The sequence below is a fragment of the Neolamprologus multifasciatus genome, chromosome 5, assembly GCF_963576455.1.
Source record: "Neolamprologus multifasciatus chromosome 5, fNeoMul1.2, whole genome shotgun sequence".
Taxonomy (NCBI): domain Eukaryota; kingdom Metazoa; phylum Chordata; class Actinopteri; order Cichliformes; family Cichlidae; genus Neolamprologus; species Neolamprologus multifasciatus.
The window spans coordinates 37,984,385-38,005,029 of NC_140443.1; the positions used below are offsets into that span (position 1 = coordinate 37,984,385).

Sequence of the window (20,645 nt, forward strand, 5' to 3'; positions counted from 1 at the left end):
AAGTGTGGACTTCAAACAATATACCAGCCACGTAAAACCACAGTTATGATTAAAAATGCACGCAATGTTTCTGAAAACATATAACATATATGTTCTGGCCATATGTTCTGCACACTCGGGTAAAGAGAGGGGCTGAGCTGTCAACTGATCACCAAGTGGTGGTGAGTTGGATCAGGTGGCGGGGGAGGCCACTGGACAGACCTGGTGCTCCTAAACGTACAGTGAGGGTGTGCTGGGAATGTCTAGCAGAGGCCGCAGTCCGCCCCAGATCTTCAACGCACACCTTAGGCAGAGCTTCAACAGCATTCCAAGGTAGACTGGGGACATCTGAATGAGTCTGAATGGACCATGTTCAGCACCTCCATTGCCGAAGCTGCTGCACTGAGCTGCGGCCGCAAGGTGGTTGTTGCCTGTCATGGTAGTAAACCCCCGAACCAAATGGTGGACACCAGAGGTGAAGGGAGCCACCAGGCTGAAGAAGAGATTCTGTCAAACCTTCAGGCGACTCAGGAGGGGAAAGCGGTGCTCTACCTGTACTGTGTATAGTGCGGGTGGAGCACTGCTGACTTCAACTGAAAAAATTATTGGGCGGTGGAAGGAATACTTCGAGGACCTCCTTAATCCCACTGACACGTTTTCCATGGAAGACGCAGAGTCGGATGACCCGCCAATTTCCAGGTGTGAGGTCACTGAGGCAGTTAACCAACTCCTTGGTGGCAGAGCCCCTGTGGTGGATGAGGTCCGCCCTGGATTCCTGAGGGCTCTGGATGTTGTAGGGCTGTCCTGGCTGACACGCCTCTACAATGTTGCATGGACATCAGGGGCGGTACCCCTGGACTGGCAGACCGGGGTGGTGGTCCCCATCTTTAAGAAGATGGACCGGAGGGTGTGTTCCAGGGGTATCACACTCCTCAGCCTCCCTGGGAAGGTCTATGCCAGAGTGCTGGAAAGGAGAGTCCGTCCATTAGTGGAATCTCAGATACAGGAGAAACAATGCAGTTTTCACCCTTGATGCCGAACACTGGACCAGCTCTTTATACTCTTGAGGATACATGAGGGTGGATTGGAGTTTGTCCAACCAGTCTACATGCATTTTGTGGACTTGGAGGAGGCATTCGACCGTGTCCCTCGGAGTGTCCTGTGGGAGGTGCTGCGGGAGTATGGGGTGTCTGGCCCATTGCTACGCCATTCGATCCCTATACAACCGTTGCAAGAGCTTGGTTCGCATATCAAACTCGTTCCTGGTGGGTGATGGGCTCTGCCAGGGTTGCCCTTTTGTCACTGATTCTGTTCATAATTTTTATGAACAGAATCTCTAGGCAAATTTCTAGGCAAAGCCAAGTGATGGAAGGCTTTCACTTTGGTGGTCTCAGAATGTCATCTCTGCTTTTCGAAGATGATGGTTCTGTTGGCTTCATCTGTTGATGGCCTCCAGGTCGCACTGGAATTAAGCGGCGGGAATGAGGATCAGCATCTCCAAATCTGAGGCCATGGTTCTCAGTCGGAAAAGGGTGGAGTATCCACTTCGAGTCAGGGACGAGTTCTTGACATTCTTCACGCACACCCTTGCATTATCACTCATCCCAGTGTGCTAAACCGGTGTCCTTAAATATGGTGTTTAACTAGATGTGTACTCTAGATGGCATTACCTTGGCCTCAAGTAACATTGAAGGATATTCTGGTCAAAAAATGACTTGAAGATTCTTCAAGTCATTGAAGAAAATAAAAATATATGTTTAATATGCAAACTGGTTACTTGCATTTGAGCAATAGGTCCAAAATTAGAGACATCTTGTCTTGCAAAACTATTTCATGTGTTAATTACTTCTAGCCTGGACAACTGTAATTCATTTTCATCAGGATGTCCTAAAAATGCAAAAGCAATTGATACAAAATTGTAGCCCTACTTACAGTTTTTAAGCAAGAATGACCAAACTCTCACTAGGCCAGTATCAGATAATCTAAGAGGTATAAACATCAATAATGAAGGACCACACCAGGATAAACAGTGCATAAAATTATATATTTGACACACCGCAGCTGCAAATAAATGTACTTAATACAATAAAATAAAATAGAAAATATCTCTCCAAAAATAAATTAAAGTGGGGCCAGACCCAAGACACGCTGGAGAGATTATATCTCTCGGCTGGCCCGGGAACGCCTTGGTGTTCCCCCGGATAAGCTGGAGGAGGTGGCTAGGGAGAGGGAGGTCTGGGCTTCTCTGCTTGGGCTGCTGCCCCCGCGCCCCCGCCTCCAGATAAGCGGAAGAAAATGGATGGATGGATGACATACAGCTTTTCTCTGAGTCAAATGTATGAATGAATGTCTGATAACTGATGGATCGTCAGGGCCCGTTCTATGTATGTTTAACTGTTTGTCCTACCACACTCTGGTGAAGAAGGAACGTTTGAAGTCCTGCAGGTATCTGTTCCAACACACAATGGAAATGAAACTCTGGCTTCAATACAACATCAGCAATCTTAACCACTCTTGGGTTGGCTCGCCATCCAGTTAACTGGAACTGTGGAATTGCTACTGTTCAATGGAGTTTTGCTTCAGACTGGGTTTGTCTGTCGAGTTATCCTTTTACCAGATAAAAGAAAACCTGACCAAAGAACAGGGTAAAATTCTAAAGAACCAACCACTGCAGCAGAGTCGCTTGCAAGTCCCAGCAATTCAGCTTCGGTAACAGCAGTTTGCCAAGCACATGGCATTGTATAAGCATGAATGCAATGGCAACTGTGGAAAGTCATGTGATCAAGGTCAACAGCAAGGGTTGCTGGGAGCTCATTGCTGATTGCCCAAGTTACACAACAACAAATCATCTTATTTGTCCACATCTTCCTTCAACCCCAAAAAGCACATGATGAAATTGTTTACATCATGCACACCAAAAATTGCTTTCCACTGCTCTTTTTTTCTAGCTGGGCTACAAAATTCTGCAGCAAGAGCACGGATAGGGACTACAAAGAGAGAGCATGTTTGTCACATATTAGCTTCTCTTCATTTGGTCCCTATTAAATTGAGAATTAAATTTAAAATCCTTCTTCTCATACAATATATAATATATATATCTTGAATAATCAGACACTGTCTTATTTTAAAGACTTCACAAAACCATATATTCAATTCAGTTTTATTCATATAGCACCAAATTGCAATAACAGTTCCCTCAAGGGGTTTAATACAACAGAGAATACAGAGAACCCCCAACAATCCACTCACCCCCCAACAGAGCCCTTTGCTCCTGGACTACTTGCCTATTTGTGGTTCCTAGGATATTTAAAATTAGAATGGGAAGCATTGGGGCCCCTCTTCTGTGGAGCCAGAAGATGAGTTTTTATTAACTCTCTGAATTTTAGGGTATAGCTGACAATTTTTGACTACTTTTGATTTTACCTTTATATTTCACCTTTAAAAGCTGTTTACCTTTTCTTGGTATCATTTTTTTCGCCACAATCTTATATTTACAGTTATTGTTTCATTTTGACATGCTATTTGGGTGACAAAGAGACAAAATTCACTCAAAATAATAAAATATAAAACTTGAGTATGACAACCAGTATAAATATAATAAGTACTTTACTGATCACTATGTAAGCGTGCTTAAAAAAGGCTCACATTATCGAAAGAGCAATATGCAATTCTTAAAGGGGAAACTTCAGGTAAGAAGTTATGACCTGCAGTCTCTCTGGGTCAGATATAAACCAAGTGTCGGTGGAGTTTATTTTTGTTGTGCTGATGTTTTACAGTCAGTTACAATAACTCGTACTGCGTGCTAGCTAGCATGACTGAGTTTCTATACAGTTGGGCGGGTGCTATGATGTTACTGATAGTGAACTTTATTTTATTCATAAGGTTAGTTAGTAGAGTTGCCAATCGTCCCGTAAAAAACAGTGTCATCTCATATTCAGAGAAAATATTACGCATTTTGTATTGAGCTGAGAAGGAACACAGTTTGTCCCGTACTTCAGCTAGAATGGAAAAAGACACAAAGCTGAAGTTATTCTGTGTCTTTATGCTGTCAGCTGCTTCTTCTCCTCTCATTCTCTCCCCTCTCCCTCCTGTTTCTACTTCAATCATGAAACTGATCAATGATCAGCTGATCGTCTCTCTTGTTTGTTTATCGCCCTCTTTGCGCCAGAAACAGGAAACCAGAGGATGTCGCGCTAAACAACAGCAGCACGTTTAAGCTTGATCAGCTGTTGTTAGAATTTATTTAATATTCATTTCTAGTATCAGCTGATGTTTGCTGGAGCCACAGCTGTAAAGCTGCTGGTCATGATGTGGGTTTGGATATGTGGTGAGAGGGAAACATGAAGATGAAACCAGGAGACGTCCTTACTGAATCATCAGAGCTGAACAGCTGATGGAGAAACAGGTTTACCTTTTAGGTGACACGGATGAGTTGAAGTTATGAACTGTTTCTGAGAGACAAATAACACCAGGATCCTTTTCTAAGTAGCTGACAGCTGGTAACTGTGCAGGGGCGGCTCTTTTGCCGGGGGGGGGGGGCAGGTAGAGCATTAACAGGGAAAGGGGGACACAAAGAAATACTTTTCTTTCTTATTCTCACTTAAAATGTCTCGCTTTTAATAAATAATTATCTGAATCTTACAACCAAAGTTTTAATCTGATGTAAAATGTATAGAAATCATAAATATACCAACAAGACTGTACATCACTGTCACAACAGTGTTTGTTTTCATTCAAAGGCTTTATGGCTTTAATACCTGGTGGGCTGGTATCTAGTCAAAATGCCCGGGCCGGTTTTTTGTCCCAGTCAAGCCCTGGGCACGACACACAGTGAATTAATCTGAGAAGGTGCATTAAAAAAAAATGGCTGGGCCAGTGCTGCACATCGCAAATTAGCTTGACACATTAGTTGTACCGCTTCTTAATGAAGGTATCTTAGCTAACAAACGCAACTACCAGATTCAACTTGTAATTGGCTAAAAATCACTTACCCGTGAGAGGGACGTTGCTAGCTGGCAGTTTTTTCAAGCGATGTTGAAATTTCCACATTCCGACACTTCAAATGCTTCAGGAACTGTCCACTCTCGACTCTGTGGGGTCAAAGTTTGCAGAACTACAGACACAGCTGGAATCCACAGCCGTGCATGTTCATGGAGCTAAATTTTCACCTGCTGGACGTCACGACCTGACAAGTTTAACTGTCTTCAGAACATTGCAGAGGCCTTATTGACAGTATTTGGCTCTACATATCTGTGTGAGCAGATTTTCTCTCACATGAGTCCTCTGAATGTTGGACACTGGGAGACCTGTGTCTCTGAGTGGGAGACCAGAGATCACATTAACATGTGTATCCCTGTATTAACAAACATGCCATATTGGCCCAGTTTATTTTTCTTAGCATTGTTTTAAGGAGACCATAAATAGCATTTGCATTTTCTGTTGTACAGTTCATTTGCTGTTATGGATAAAAAGTGTATCGGTGCTAGTTTTTCTGTAAACATTTTATATAATTCAATGGGAAAGCCATCAGGTCCCAGTACCTTGTTACTTTATTGATTTAATTGCTTCAACATTTTCACCAATGGTTATCTCTCTATCCATTTCTTGTCTATCATTTGCGGATATTTGTGGAATCGGTAATCTATCAAGCATTTCAGCAACGCTTTATATATCAACCGGATTTGAAGGGTAAAGATTGGAATAGAACATTTAGAACTGGTCATTGATAGTTTTCAGATTGGACATTTTTCCTCCAGAATTTTTAGAGATTTCAGAAATCATGTTAACTGATATGGATTGCTTAATTTGATATGCAAAGAGTTTTCCAGCAGTTTCCCCATGTTTGTAGAATTTTTGCCTTGATTTGAGACATAGACGCTCAGTTTGCTGAGTGGATAGGATTTTATATTCTGAGTTTAGTAATATTTTTCTTTTATTGAGGTCTGGTTTTGGATTTTCTGCATATCAATCAATCTCTTTTATACTTTTGGCTAGGTTGTTCATTTGTTGTAAGTATTTCTTTTTTTGAAATGATGTATATGACATTATCTTCCCTCTGAGATAGGCCTTTAATGCCTCCCATATAAAATTCATTTTCATTCCTTGAGTTTGATTTGTCTCTAAAAAATACTGTATTTGGTCAGAGACCATTTTTTTAAATGAATCTTCAGGGAGGCGCTGGTGAGCCACATAAGGCATGGGACTCTATTAAGTCCTCAGCGTGGCTTGAAGCTTTTGCGGCCTGCTCTCTTCCCAATCTAGTTTTGCTCATATTTCGCACAACGTAGCTTTGTAGATGTAAAAAGTGTGCCAGGGCAGCACACGGGCATGTTATTGTAACATTATTGAAAGTTTGTTAGTTTTGGAGTGATTGAAATATGAAAAAAATTAGCCCTTTTGAGGAGCCCTGCGCAACACGTTTTCACAAAGGGCTGGTCCGGACTGGCCTCACCTGGGACACATGAAAGACATCGTGAATTCTCATGGAACGGGGAAGAGCTAAACGGACAGTCACAGGGTTCAATATTGCTTGAATGGAAAAGGGACCGATAAAGCGCGGGGCTAGTTTCTTTGACTTGACCCTTAGAGGAACATGTTTTGCAGAAAGCCATACCTGTTGCCCGACCCGGTATGCGAGGGCCGGAACGCGGTGGCGTTCTCTTGTTCTGCTCGGCGGTCCTCAACAGGGTGGTTCGGGTGGCGCCCAATGCCTGTCGGTAGTGCCGCATGTGGTGCTGAACCGAAGGAACCGTCAATTCCCCTTCCAACACAGAGAGAAGCGGGGGCTGGTACCCCAGGGAGGCCGCAAATGGGGAAAATCCAGTGGCTGCCGACGTGCTAGCATTATGGGCATATTCAATCCAAGCCAGTTGATCGCTCCATGACGATTGGTTGGAAGAGACTACACAACGTAGCATCGCTTCGAGTTCTTGATTAGCTCGTTCCGTTTGCCCGTTAATTTGAGGGTGGGAGCCGGAAGATAAGCTGACCCCCAGTTCCTTACAAAACTCCTTCCATACCTGGGACGTGAACTGGGGACCCCGATCGGACACTATATCTTGGGGAACACCGTGGAGACGGAACACCTGCTGTGTCAGAATCTTGTCAGCTTCCAGGGCTGAAGGGAGTTTAGGCAGAACGATGAAATGAACAGCCTTAGAGAAGCAATCAATGATGGTCAGGATGACCGTGTTACCAGAGGGTGGGAGACCAGTGATGAAGTCCAGTGTGATATGAGACCACGGGTACAGGCAATGGACAAAGGAGGCCGGCAGGAGGTGGACTGGGGGCCTTGTTACAGGCACAAACAGGGCAAGCCGCCACGTACTCCTGAGCGTCCTTCCCTAAAGTTGGCCACCAAAACAAATGTTGCAGAAAGGCAGTAGTGCGGTTTTTACCTGGGTGGCAGGCGAACTTGGCCGTATGGGCCCTGTGAAGGACCTTACTTCAGACTGCCGTGTGAACAAACATCCTCCCCTCTGGCCCTGTCCCTGGATCAGGTTCTGACAGCTGAGCGTCCTTGATGATCCTCTCTATCTCCCAGGTCAGAGCCCCCACAAAGCACGAGGAGGGCAGAATGGGTTTCTCCTTCTCTTCAGGGTCAAGATCCGGGGTGAATTGATGTGATAACGCATCTGCTTTGAGATTGTGGGAGCAGGGTCTGTAAGAGATTGTTAAGTTAAACCATGTGAAAAATAGAGCCCACCTGGCCTGCCGGGCGTTCAGTCTCTTGGATGCTTGGAGATAGGCTAAGTTCTTGTGGTCTGTCCAAATTACCACTGCCGAGCCAATGCTGCCACTCTTCGAGGGCCAGTTTTATGGCGAGGAGCTCCCGGTCTCCAATGTCATAATTGCTCTCTGCAGGAGATAAACGTTGAGAGAAAAAGGCACAATGGTGTAACTCTCCGTTTACCTGTTGGGATAGGATTGCCCCCACGCCTGCGTCCAAAGCATCCACCTCCACAAAAAAGGGTTGACTGAGGTCCGCCTGCACCATCACTGGAGCTGAGGAAAAAAGGTGTCTGAGTTTCTCAAAAGCTTGTTCAGCGCCGGGAGACCACTGGAACGGCTGCTTAGGAGAGGTTAGTTTGGTGAGGGGCAAGGCGACTTTGACTGAAATTGCGGATAAACCGTCGATAGAAGTTGGCAAATCCCAGAAACCTTTGCAGCTGCTTACGGTTCTTGGGTTCGGGCCATTCCACCACCTCCTTTACTTTCACTGGGAAAACACGAGGATGTCGTCTAGATAAACGAAAACGCAGTGATAAATGAGGTCCGGTAAAACATAATTTATCATGGCCTGAAAAACAGCTGGATCATTTGTGAGCCCGAATGGCATCACCAAATACTCAAAGTGCCCAAGGTGTGTGTTAAACGCCGTCTTCCACTCATCCCCCTGGCGGATCCGAATCAGATGATAAGCACTGCGGAGATCAAGTTTTGAGAAGATGGTTGCTCCCTGAAGGAGTTCAAAAGCAGAGGTGAGTAAAGGAAGCGGGTATTTGTTCTTAACTGTTATCTTATTTAAACCTCGGAAGTCAATGCAGGGGCGGAGTGTCTTGTCTTTCTTGTCAACGAAGAAGAAACCTGCCCCAAGCGGAGAGGTGGACGGCCAGATTATCCCGGCTGCCAGTGAATCTGTTATGTAGCTCTCCATTGCCTCACGCTCTGGTTTCAAGATACTGTACAGACGGCTAGTGGGCAAGGGAGCGCCGGGAGGCAAGTCTATCCCACAATTGTATGGACGATTTGGGGGGGGGAAGAGACTTGGCCTTTTCCTTACTGAACACTTGGGCTAGGTCGTCATATTCAGCCGGAACTGTAGTCAAATTGGGTGAAGCGTCTGGTGAAGACTGACTTGTGGGCATCTGGCTAGCTGTAGCAGAACATAAGCACTGTTCATGACACTGAGAACTCCACCCAGTTATCCTGCCCTTCCTCCAATCGATCTGTGGGTTATGGTGTTTGAGCCAGGGGTAACCTAAAACTAGTGGAGTGTGAGGAGCCTTGAACAGGAACCGGCTGATTTGTTCAATGTGGTTGCTGGAGAGAGAGAGAGTTAGATCTGTAGTGCGATGGGTGATGCTAGCTAAGGGGGCACCATTAAGAGCCGCCACCTGGAGGAACTCTGGTAAGGGTTCAACAGTTATACCCAACTTCTGGGCCAGGGCTTCATCCACAAAACCCCTGAATTGATTAGGGCACTATATGGGTGAATACAATACTGAAAAATTAACTTGGTGGGGCAAGATGTTTGCAGTGACACCCGTCAATATCCCCACGGCTACTGACGGGCAGCCTTTTTTCCCGACTGTGGGCATTTATCAGCAGAGGAGAAGCAGCAGCTGTGCTAAGAGACGGTCCAGGCGGCGGAGCATTAGCTGCGGCCCCAGGTGGAGTTAGCAAAATTTCTTTTAATTCAGCAACCAGCTGCCGCAACTTTGTTCGTCAACAACATGCTTCATCATTTTTTCATGGCGTTCCAACATCTCACCTTGAATCGAGAGTTCCCGCAACTGGGACAGTGTCCGCTGGATCCATGTTGATGGCTGGAGTATTCTGTTAAGGATGGTGAGTTAGCGAACCCAGACGTGGACCTCTCGTTTAAGTTGAACAGTGTCTTTATTTACAGTGAAGCCAAAACCAATCCACAGTTATCCACAGTGCAAGTCCCTTCAGTGCTCCTCTCCCCTTCTCCCACTGTTCCAAGTCCCAATTGCCAGTCTTGGTAGCCGGGGACCTCCGGCCGCCGCCCGGTTCACAATGCACCCGAACCCTACAGTGCCTCCTGCTGGTGGTAGACCTGCTGGGACCCGGCCACCAGACACTTGCCCTCGGGCACCCTCCCCAGGCCTGACTCCAGGGAGGGGCCTCGGTAACTCTATTCCGGGCATGGTGAACTGTTCCCTCTGTGGTCTTCTCATAGGAGGTTTCTGAATCGCTCTTTGTCGGTGTCTCTCACCCAGGACCAATTTGCTATGGGAGACCCTACCAGGGGGCAAAAGCCCCTAGACAACATAGCCCCTGGGAACGCTGGGATACACAAACCCCTCCACCACGATAAGGTAGCGATTTGCGGAGGCCGTTTCCATGAGCCGTAGTATTGAGTCACAAGAATTAGTTATACTGCTAAATTCTTGAAAGATAATTCACCAAAGTCAACAGTTATCTGAGCAGCCATCCAGATTCAGTGCAAAATATAATCTAAGCTGCTAAAATTGTTCTTCATTGAAACAATAAACAAGTTTACTTTAAACATTTTTAAAAAGTGCATTTTATTAGCTGATACTGGAACTATAATTCCAATGTTTACATGAGACTTGAACTCATTAAATCCATATCAATGTTTAATTGTTAAAGAGCTTTAGAGCTAGAATAGTACGTAAAACAGAAGCAGTATGTAAAACAGAAGTATATCTGTGCCACCATCTACATGTCACATAAGCCACTAAAATGTTACTTCTGTGAAGGTCACCAACTTTCAAAATAGATCAACTTGGATGGATTACCGTGAGAGGAATCACTGTAGAAAGAGAGAGACTTCTTATAGGGAAAAAAATATGAGGACATGTCACATTCAACTGTGGTTTCTTTTTTTCCTCTAATTTGTCACTGCATCAGCCTGTCCCTGGAGAGAAAAAGGGAGCTTTAGGGATGAATGAAGAGAGAGAGAGAGGGTACATGTTTGAAAAGGGAGAAGTGGATGGAAAGAGAAATTGGGAGTAGGACATTGTAATGTAAGGCACTGTGGCTGAGGATTTCAGGGGACGAGCCTGTGGGCCTTCAGAGACAAGGATTAATAATAAAACTCTAATTCCCACTGTCCTCCTTTCTTTTTTTCTTGTCCTAAATGAGTCTGTCTGCCATAGTCTCACTGTGTCTTTATGGTAGCTTTGAATTTATCCACTTTCCCATTTATATAACCTGTTTCTCTCACCAGGTGTTTATTGTAGTTCCAGTTCTTAACTTGTTCAGTTGTTTGAAATAACTACACAATTTATGTTTTTTGGGTTAGTTTGAGGCTGTCTCACGTTGCCTTACAATTAATTGTTTCCCGTTTCTTTTCATGGGCAGCACACATATTGAAGTTGAAAAAAAAAAACGTATTAGTGGAATTAGGGGGGATGAGTTCTGCTGGTGGTTTGTGAAGCAGGTGATGTACAACATCTTTAACATGCTTTTGTATAAAAGCCACAATCAACATGATGATACATTTGTTTTCATTTAGCTATCATGGTTTGGTTGTGCTCAGGAATAACTGAACCCCAATAGAACTTGTAAAGAGAAAGTGTAGGTACTGAGCATCAGGGACAGTTTGGATTGAGGGATTGGGGAGAGCAGCCACCTGATGCTGGTGCCTCCATAAGCAGCTCTGTATAGAAACAAAGAAAAGGAACCATCATGTAAGGACTGAGCCATGTATGGCATATACCAGTAGTAGATAGAAGAAGTGGCTGATATCGATAAATTCTTCTAATGACTGGACATAGATGGACTGCTCTGCCCTGATTAGATCATGGTAATAGGAACAGGTTCCAAGCACAGGATCAATAGAGGTTGGGTTCTACCACAACAGACAAGACCTTGGAAAAGATGCCCCAAAGGTGTTCCCTGGCCAGCTGAGAGATCTTTGCAGCGTGTCACCCAGGAGGTAGCTAGGAAGCATCCTAATCAGATGCCCCAAACACCTTAAATTGCACCTTCTGACGTAGAGGAGTGGCATCCCTACTCTGAGTCCCTCTTAAATGACTCAACTCCTCACCAACTCATTTCTGCCGCTTGTATTTGCAACCTCATTTCGGCCTCTACTCAGAGGTTGAAAGGCAAGCCAACGCAGTACAAAAGTTCTCTTCTGCCGTGCCCAATCCTAGTTTTAGATCAGCCCTTTGAGTATTTAATTATGTCCTATTTTGGTCTACCGGTTACCTGTAAGTCTGGTAGTCGGTACTTTTTGACTTTGAAATTTTTTTGATTTCTCCATATTCTGGCTTCCTCCACTTCCTCTGCTCATCATGCCTGTGTGCCATCCTGGCCTGTCTCCCTGATGGTTTAAGAGACAAAACCTGCACTTTATGTAAATAGGTGGAGCATTCTCAAGCACCCCACCCATGGACTCCAAGAAGGCCAGTTACATAAGTGCAGATGACAGTCAGGACCCATTTCCTGACCCAAAGGTGCAGGGAACAAACCCTGTCATCCACCGGGAAAAACCCCAACTTACAGGCAGCCAGCCGAGGGGATACCCCCGAAGGCATACCCCAGCCTGCTGCCTCTAACCAAGGACAACTCCAAATTGAGATGTCCAGCCCTTCTCCAGGAGGCCACATCCGATCCGGCCGAGGGGATGAAGATGGGATAGAGACATGTGGATAAGGGCCAGAGATGAATAATAGCTGATGATTAAATGACAGGCAGAGCTCACTTACTGAAGGAATACAGTGTTCTGCCATTTAACAGCACTTCTTTCCAAGAGCCTTTTGTAAGGCTCTCCAAGATGTCTCTTACGGGAATTTAAATGCAAACTTTTCAAATGTTAAACTAGACCTGTGTCCTTGAAACATTTCAGTCTGGACAAAATACAGTTATTTGCTATTATTTCACTGCCTGTTATGCCTTCTGTTGATTTCCAGTCCACATTACAACAGTGATGCTCTAACTGAAGACAATGAAAAACACATTCCTGACATCACATAATGTGAGTTCAGATAGAAAAGACCTTAAAGAGGTTGTTAAATGCTGCTGTTTGTTTCTTCTAATCACACTTGTGTTTTTTTCCTCTCATCTCCTGTTTGCTCAAAGTTTCTGAGGGGGATTCTTTGTCAATGGCTAGAATTGAATCTTTCATTTACTAACAAAATCTGTTAACCACTACACCATTGGAGGCACCAGTTTCAGATTGAACTCATCCATCCATCCATCCTCTTTCACTTATCCAATTTGGGGACGTGGGGAGAGAGCCTATCCCAGCTGCCATAAGCTGAATTAAATAAATAAACAAAAATCCATATTTCAATGGAGTTCATCATTGTGGTGAAATTAGTGAGAAGTGCACTGCACAGAAAACAGCAAAATTTAGCAAAAACAAATGTGTAAAACTGAATAATGTTGTTATATTGTTGTACTGTTGTTGTCCTTCATGGATTTATGAAACAGAAGCGGAAGTTAATGTTGTAGACCTTCACACTGTAGACTATTTTTTAAAATTATTTTATAAACATTTAAATGTATAATTTACAAAGCTTATGTTCTCAGTATTTGTTTTTCACAATTAATAAATATCTTTATTTTGTCTTCCTTAGGTGGGAGGAAGGGACAATCCTGCCGTTGACCCCATAATCCATGGCCTAAAGGGTGTGGTCCATCATGGTGAGTGGCAGGTCCAGTTAGTGCTGAGAGAGGAAGGACTTCAATAGTGTAGATTTTCCCTAATATATAAAATCAAGAGAAAACATATTTTTGAAATCCGTCAAAATCTTCTTTTAAACTAAAAACAATTCTGAGGATAAGGATAACAGGTGAGGCGAATCACACACTTCATCAGGGCACCTGTTAGTGGGTGGGATATATTTGTGAGCAAGTGAATATTGTGTCCTTAAAGTGAATGCATTAGAACAGGAAGAACTGACAACCATACAGATTTTAGCAAGTCTGACAAAAGGATGAAATGCAGTTGTGGGGTGTTCCTGGTTTGTAGTGGTCACCATATATCGAAAGTGGTCCGAAGAAAGGAACAGTGGTAAAACAGTGACAGAGTCATGGGTGGCCAAGCTGCTAATCTCATAATTCACTGGAAGATAGGCACTGACTTTCCACGGTGTTGAAATATAGACTAAAACATTGGTTGTTTATAGTGCAAAACATAATAAAGGCTTTTAAATAATTTCAAAGCAAAATCATAGCATGTCAATTATGTAGCATCCAGTGTTAATCAGTTTAGTCCATTTCCATTTTATTCAAATATACTGTAAGGTGAAAATCTTCACCGTTAGAGGATCAGATGATATGCTATGAATAAGCATCCACAAGAGAGAAAGAAATCACTTTAAACAGGAAGAAATCAGAGGGAACCTCATACCTTGTTGCATTTTACATGAAAACTCACTGAACAAAGTTGCCTCTGAGTAGGGCTGGGCCATATTATACCGTTCACGGTAATACCGGTACAATGTTAGACAACGATAAGAAAATGAAATATCGCAATAGAATATGGGTAAAACGCGCATGCGCAGTGCCTTTGTTTTCATACGCACATGGCCGAATAAATCACGGCGGCAACAGAAAACGAGAAGGGTGAAAGCGGATTGTTGAGTGAAACGGATGAACCAGAATTAGTTTGTAAAAATGGTGCAACTTCAGTGATGTGGAACTGGTTTAGCTTTCGTCCGTCAGATACACAACAAAGCACAGTTTTTTGTAGAACATGCAAGCGGGCCGTCGTTATTGCCGTATTTGTCGGACTAAGGTGCGCGTAAATCTGGGAGTAATCTGGGTCCTAAACTCCGCTTCAGGTTCCAAAGTCAAACAAACACTGCAGCATCACTGAGAGTTAAAAACTGTCTAAATTCTTTCATCTTCAATAAAATGATCAGCGTTGCTGCTTTACCAGGTGTAACTATGAAGTTTAACATCCAGGCATCCATAGCTCGCTAGTTTCGCTAGTTACCTAAGCATGATATAGCATGTTCTGACTGGGAGATTTCTGAAAAAATTCAAACGTCCTGCTCTGCTATCACTTCTAACGTAAATGAAGACAGGAAACTAAACAGGAGTGGCGTTTTGTAGTGTTACTGAAGTCGGACTAGCTGGTATATAATGATGTTCTACGTGATCGCTAGCAAAACAGCCACGTTAGCATAACATTAGCACAGTGAAGCTGAAGGATGAACACAAACTTTTTTCCACTCGATAAAAGTTAACGTGAGGGTTTCTGGTGGTTAGGGACAAATGCAATTGCATGGCAGGATGCTATAAACCAGGGGTGTCAAACTCAATCGCACAGGGGGCCAAAACTCAAGGCACACTTTAGGTCGCGGGCCAAACAAGATAAACATTTATTGAACACACTAAAACAATGTTTTTTAAACATAAATATGAATAAAAACAGACAGGAATATTATTCCAGTTTAAATAAACTTAAAAAAAATAAACTTTAACTTTAAATATTTTGCTCTTCATAAAATATATCCTGTCAAAATTATGTAAGTTAGAAATATGAACATGCTGCCAAAAAAACGCAGAAAAAAATAAATGAAAGAAATCACAAGGTTGGAGCTGCATGTAGATGGAGCTGGGCGTTGCTTCAGGAGTGGAGCTAATAAACTGTGCGGGACATTCAGTGTCGTACTTTCCCTGAGTGCATCATTACACTGCAGCTCCATCTGAATCTGCACAGGTGCAGCTCAGCAAAGTCCGCTGACTTGGTTCAGCATTACTTGGCAACCGGGAAAGTGAGGCAGGTTGCACTGGTGCATTTGTGACAGCTTCACTTGAAATGCCTTCACCGCATCATACATGTCCATGAACTGACAGGTTTCCTTGCTGAGCTTAGAACTGAAGAAGCTTCTCGGATGAGAGGTTTAACGTCTTCAAGCAACTCAAAGAAGTCCAGACGCTTTTCTTTCCAAGCTCCTTAGTCTTGCTGAGCTCAAAAACTCTATTGAGAATTTTTTTCCCAACTCAGCCAGCGGACCTCTGTATGATGAGGAATGTGGGCAAACTCTGAATCTATTTCCCACATAAAAGACTGAAACTGACGGTGATTTAAACTTTTAGCTCAGATAAAATTTAGTTTGCGTTACGGTGATCATTACATGCTCCATTTTTAGGACTTTACCACACAGCCTTTCCTGGTGTATGATGCAGTGATATGCTGTTAACTCACCGGTACAGTTCTCCTCCTGCATCTTTACTCGCATCCTGCTGACTAGTCCGCTTTTTTCACCGCACAACACTGGCGCTCCATCTGTTGCAAGTCCAACAAGTTTGTCCCAGGACAGTTTCATGTTGTTACACTTTGACATACGTTTTAAAAATGTCTTTTCCTGTTGTTGTCCCATGCATCGATTTAATGTCCAATATTTCCTCTCCACGGATGAAGATGGCCAGCTGTGCAATGTCCATCATGTCTGTACTATCATCCACAGCAAGAGAGTATGCAATAAAGTTTTTGCTTCTTTCACACAACCGTGTTCTTAAATCAGTGGCCATCTCACAAACCCGACCAGCAATCGTATTTCTCCTCAGGCTCACATTTGCCAAACTCTGCGTTTTGTCTGGACACAAGACGTCGCACAGCTTCATCCTGCAGCTCTTCAGAGTGGCACCGGGCTGATTTGGCTCCTCTGCTACAATAAAACTTGCTTTCACAACAGCTTCACTTTGTGATTTTGCTCTGGTGACAAACGTCTGCTGAAATGTCAGATTCTTCTTTAGCTCTTCTACTTTCTGTAGTTTCTGCTCTGCATTTAGGTTTTTCAGCTTATCCGGACGTTTTGTCTCGTATTGCCGTCTTAAATTAAATTCCTTAATTACAGCCACATTATTCACTAATAAGACACACGGGTTTACCAGCATGTCTGTAAACATATATTCAGTCACCCACTGGCGCTGAAAGGCTCTGCTTTCAGAATCAACTTTTCTCTCCACCATTGTGAGCGGCTAGCTTCACAATAGCAGAAGTTTGACTTGATTGACGCGGGAATGTTCCCAGTTAGCCTAGCCAAGGAGGCTGCAGCGCTGCATTATGGGATCTGTAGTTTGTATATTATTAGCGCCTCATATTGCCGGGCCATGCATAACAATAATAATACATCTCGCAGGCCGGATATAAATGTACGCCGGGCCAGATGTGGCCTGCAGGCTTTGACTTTGACTTTGACACATGTGCTATAAACGGACCAAACTTCAGTCAGGAGAACAACTGAGATAATCCATCTACAATAAGAGGTTAGTTATTAATATATTGCAACAACATGGGAACAGAGCAGCTGTGAGAGAATTCAGCATGAATGAATCAATGGTACAGAAGTGCAGAAAGCGCAGCTTTTGGCTTTCCCATATTCCAAAAGTGCTTTGCTATTACTGTAATTTGCAGCCACTGCAATGCTTTCGACTAAAACAGGTGCAGCTTGATGACACCATCAAAATCTCTACCGTTGGCCAAATTTATATCGTTTCTACCGTATACCGTTTACACCGCCCACCCCTACTGTAACGACTAAGGCAACATGTGCATATTGCTGCTCACCTGAACACCACATTAGCAAGTGTCCTGAGTTTATTCACAAAACAAAGGATGAGAAAATAAACTGGATAAAGAGAAACAAATGGTGGTGGCGTTGTGCTAGGACTCTTCAGGCTGCAAAGTGTGATCTGAGAGAAGACTTTGTCACCTGCATGGGATGACATCTACAGATCCTGTGTGATCAGAGACCTGAACTAACTGAAGTTAGTCCTGTAGTGAGGACATTGTACCTTGATAGACCTAGAGACTGTTCTAGTGCACTGTTAAAATTTGTGAAAGTGCTCCTGGCAAAAGACGGCAAAATAACTTTTGAAACATATGCAGTACTTGATGATGGCTCCCAACGTACCATGCTTCTGACATCAGTAGCTCAGCATCTCCACCTAACTCAGACCTTCCCAAAGTGTGGGGCCCGCCCCCTAGGGGGGGTGCAGAGCCATGGCAGGGGGGGCGCGGGATGAAAAGGGGGAAAAAAACCCAAGACTCTTGGACACTGCTAGCACGGGCGCCTACAGAAACGCAAAGCAGGGGATGAAGCATCGCTGAATATGTTTCCAAACCAACTTCATTCTAAGACAAAGACTAGAAAATAAAGCAAATCTTCCCTTTGGTTTCACCTGCACAGGTGCTGAGGTAGGTCTCCCTGCAGGATTGGTTTTCCCTTCGTCAGGAGCAGCGCTGGACTGTTTAAATCATGGACAAATTTAAATCACTTGACCAGTGAATGTCTCTGCACCATCAATGTGAAATCAAAAGGCTGAATGAAAGGTTCTAATAGCAAACACAGGGACAGACTGAGTGACACACTTTATTTCCTTTATTTCCTTTCAGTTAGCAGTCCATGCGTGTCTTTCCTTTTGCTCATTATTCAGTAAAACAAGAAACTTGCAAGTGATTGTTGACTGTTCATTCTCATCCTGACCGGATGAGCCCATGATGGTAACAAGCTCAACCTCCTCTGAGCCTTCCTTCAAAACATAAGCCTTTCCAGACTGATAGATCCTCAGTTGTTTCTTTAGATTGTGGCATGGTGTGTTGCTTTTTGACATCTTTTAGCCTCCTTCACATTGTCAAACAGATCCTGAGTGATGCGTTGATTCAACAGCAAGTAATCAAGCCTGAGTGAAACTGAGCTCAACATTCCAACAAATGTCGTTAATCACAGTTACTTCATGATTTAACAAGAGGGGCAATTACTTGTCCACACAGGCCCAGGTGGGTTTGGATAATGAATGAAATCATCATTTCGAAAATGCACTCTGTGTTTACCTGTGTTATCTTTGTCTAATAGTCAAATTAGTTTGATGATCTGAAACATGTAACTTCTACAAACATTAAATATAAATAAATAACCTGACAAAAGAAAACCACATGGTCCTCCCAGCCACCACAACTCGCGTTTCTCATCATTCCTGGATATCATTGCTATAATGAACCTTTCCATCTGTACACCTGCAAAGACACTGGGTCCCTGTGTTTGCTATTAGAGCCTTTCATTCAGCCTTTTGATTTCACATCGATGGTGCAGAGACATTCACTGGCTACCTTGCAACAAACTGCAAGGCAGTTTGTAAAAGAAGCACAGGTGTCTTTTGTTATGGTGTCTTCTGCCAACATTTTTCTTCTTTTTTCATCATCTTCAAAGCTTTTTTACCCACCCATGTTCTTGGGCGTTTTGTTAAAGAGTGAAACACTAAGTTATGTCAAAGTTGACAATGTTACTTCATATGATGTTTTCTGTCATCTCTTGGGGATGCTAAATTATGAAAGCACAAATCAAAGGAAATCAAGACATTAAACCTAAGTCTGAACCCTTGCCACTTCAATTTGCAGGGAAATAAAGCTTGTTATATAGATTATATTGCATTGATTGAAACTATGTCCTACTATCTTTCAAACAGAAAAGGAGACCTTTCTGGAGCCATTTGTGCTTAAGGACCTGCTGCCATCCTCACTGGGAAGTTATTATCGTTACACTGGCTCTTTGACCACTCCACCCTGCAGCAAAGTGGTAGAGTGGATCGTTTTCAGCAGTCCTGTCTACTTCTCTTACAAACAGGTAAGAAGCATGCCAGTGACACAGCTGTGTCAACTTGTTTCCTTAGTTATATAAGAATAACACCACTCATTTAAACATATTGCAAAACCTTATTTTTATTCTATGTTAATGCTGAAGTTAATTAACCACAACTTATTTTATAAAATGTAAAACATTCCCCTCTCTCCTCTGCTGGCGGTCTATCCCTTAAGCTCGGCTTCTCTACTACAGGCCTGTGAGCACGAAGGTCCTCGTGTCCCCTTTTCCTGATGTTGCTGTCATTTGCTATGGCTACGTCTAACACTATGGCTGTCTTCCTCTCCTCCACCCCTACTATGTCCGGTTGATTAGCCATCATCAGTTTGTCCATCTGTATCTGGAAGTCCCACAGGATTTTAGCACAGTCATTCTTGACCACCCTAGTGGGTGTCTCCCATTTTGGCTGCTCTTGCTCCTCTTTCTTGGGTTTCTGCTGTCTGAGGTTCACTGAGCATGTGGTCAGTTGTCTGATGTACTCGTGGATGTTCATTGTCTTATCCTGGACGTGGTTCTAGCGTACAGATTCAGTGTGCTGGATTTGGGGTGAAATCCTCCGTGAATGGTCAGGAGCTTGTTATCCCAGCAGGGTAACAAGCTCCTGTTATATTAATATATAAAATAGGTCTGATATAGGTTCTGTCCTGCACTAGGACTTCTACAGTTCTGATGCGCTCATCTGGGCTCTTTAGGAGTGTTACTTTTCTACAGGCCAGACAGTTCAGGAGGTCGACCACGCAGGCCAGACAGTTCAGGGGGCCGACCGTGGAGCCAGCGGTGGCGGCGAAGCAGATCCAAATGCCGACCGAATGGGATGCAGCTGCAGGCACATAACTGCAAATCGTTGGGCAGTTTTGCAGGCATTGGGCACAATGTACGGGGCTTGGTAGAGACAGGACCAGGTGAGTTAGGACCAGGAAGTGCAGTGACCTCTGGTGGAATGACAGCCACAAGCAGTGAGTCTGGTGATGGCGGCACTGCAGGCGACGACATAGAAACTGCTGATGGTAGAGTAGGAGGTTACTATTATGTTACTATTAACCATAGCAGGCCTCTGTAAAAGGTCAATTAACTTTTATAGAGGAAAAAGCCAAAACTTTAACAATATCTATGAATAACAGGGGAATGGTAGACTTTCACATTCAAAATAGAGATATGTAATAACAAACACTGGTCCGCGTCATTTAGGTTCTCCATTGAAATAGTCAATAATTTAGAAAAGTAGAATATAACCGACAGGGGCATGTGCTGAGATGTGGTGCTGCACAAGAACAAGAGCAAAGTAAAGAAAGAAAACTCTATTGTGTTTAGTTTTGATAAATTAAAATTAAAATGTACCATTACACTCAG

The 20,645-nt window shown here is 43.6% G+C and overlaps 2 protein-coding genes across 6 annotated transcripts in view; both read left to right on the top strand.

Moving 5' to 3' along the window:
• The window catches only part of LOC146519281 (receptor-type tyrosine-protein phosphatase gamma-like), a 303,364-nt gene that overhangs the window by 210,867 nt on the left and 71,852 nt on the right, over positions 1 to 20,645 (top strand). For all 5 annotated transcript variants that reach the window (XR_014874022.1, XR_014874021.1, XM_085159100.1 and 2 more), the window contains exons 6-7: positions 13,278 to 13,344; positions 19,123 to 19,280. Coding sequence is in view for 3 of the 5 variants with exons in the window: in XM_085159100.1 (XP_085015226.1) it covers positions 13,278 to 13,344; positions 19,123 to 19,280 (225 nt within the window). In the remaining 2 variants the exon portion in view is untranslated. The remainder of the gene's footprint in view (positions 1 to 13,277; positions 13,345 to 19,122; positions 19,281 to 20,645) is intronic.
• Positions 1 to 20,645, top strand: part of LOC146519283 (G2/M phase-specific E3 ubiquitin-protein ligase-like) — a 253,031-nt gene that overhangs the window by 88,829 nt on the left and 143,557 nt on the right. The gene's annotated exons all lie outside the window — the stretch shown is intronic.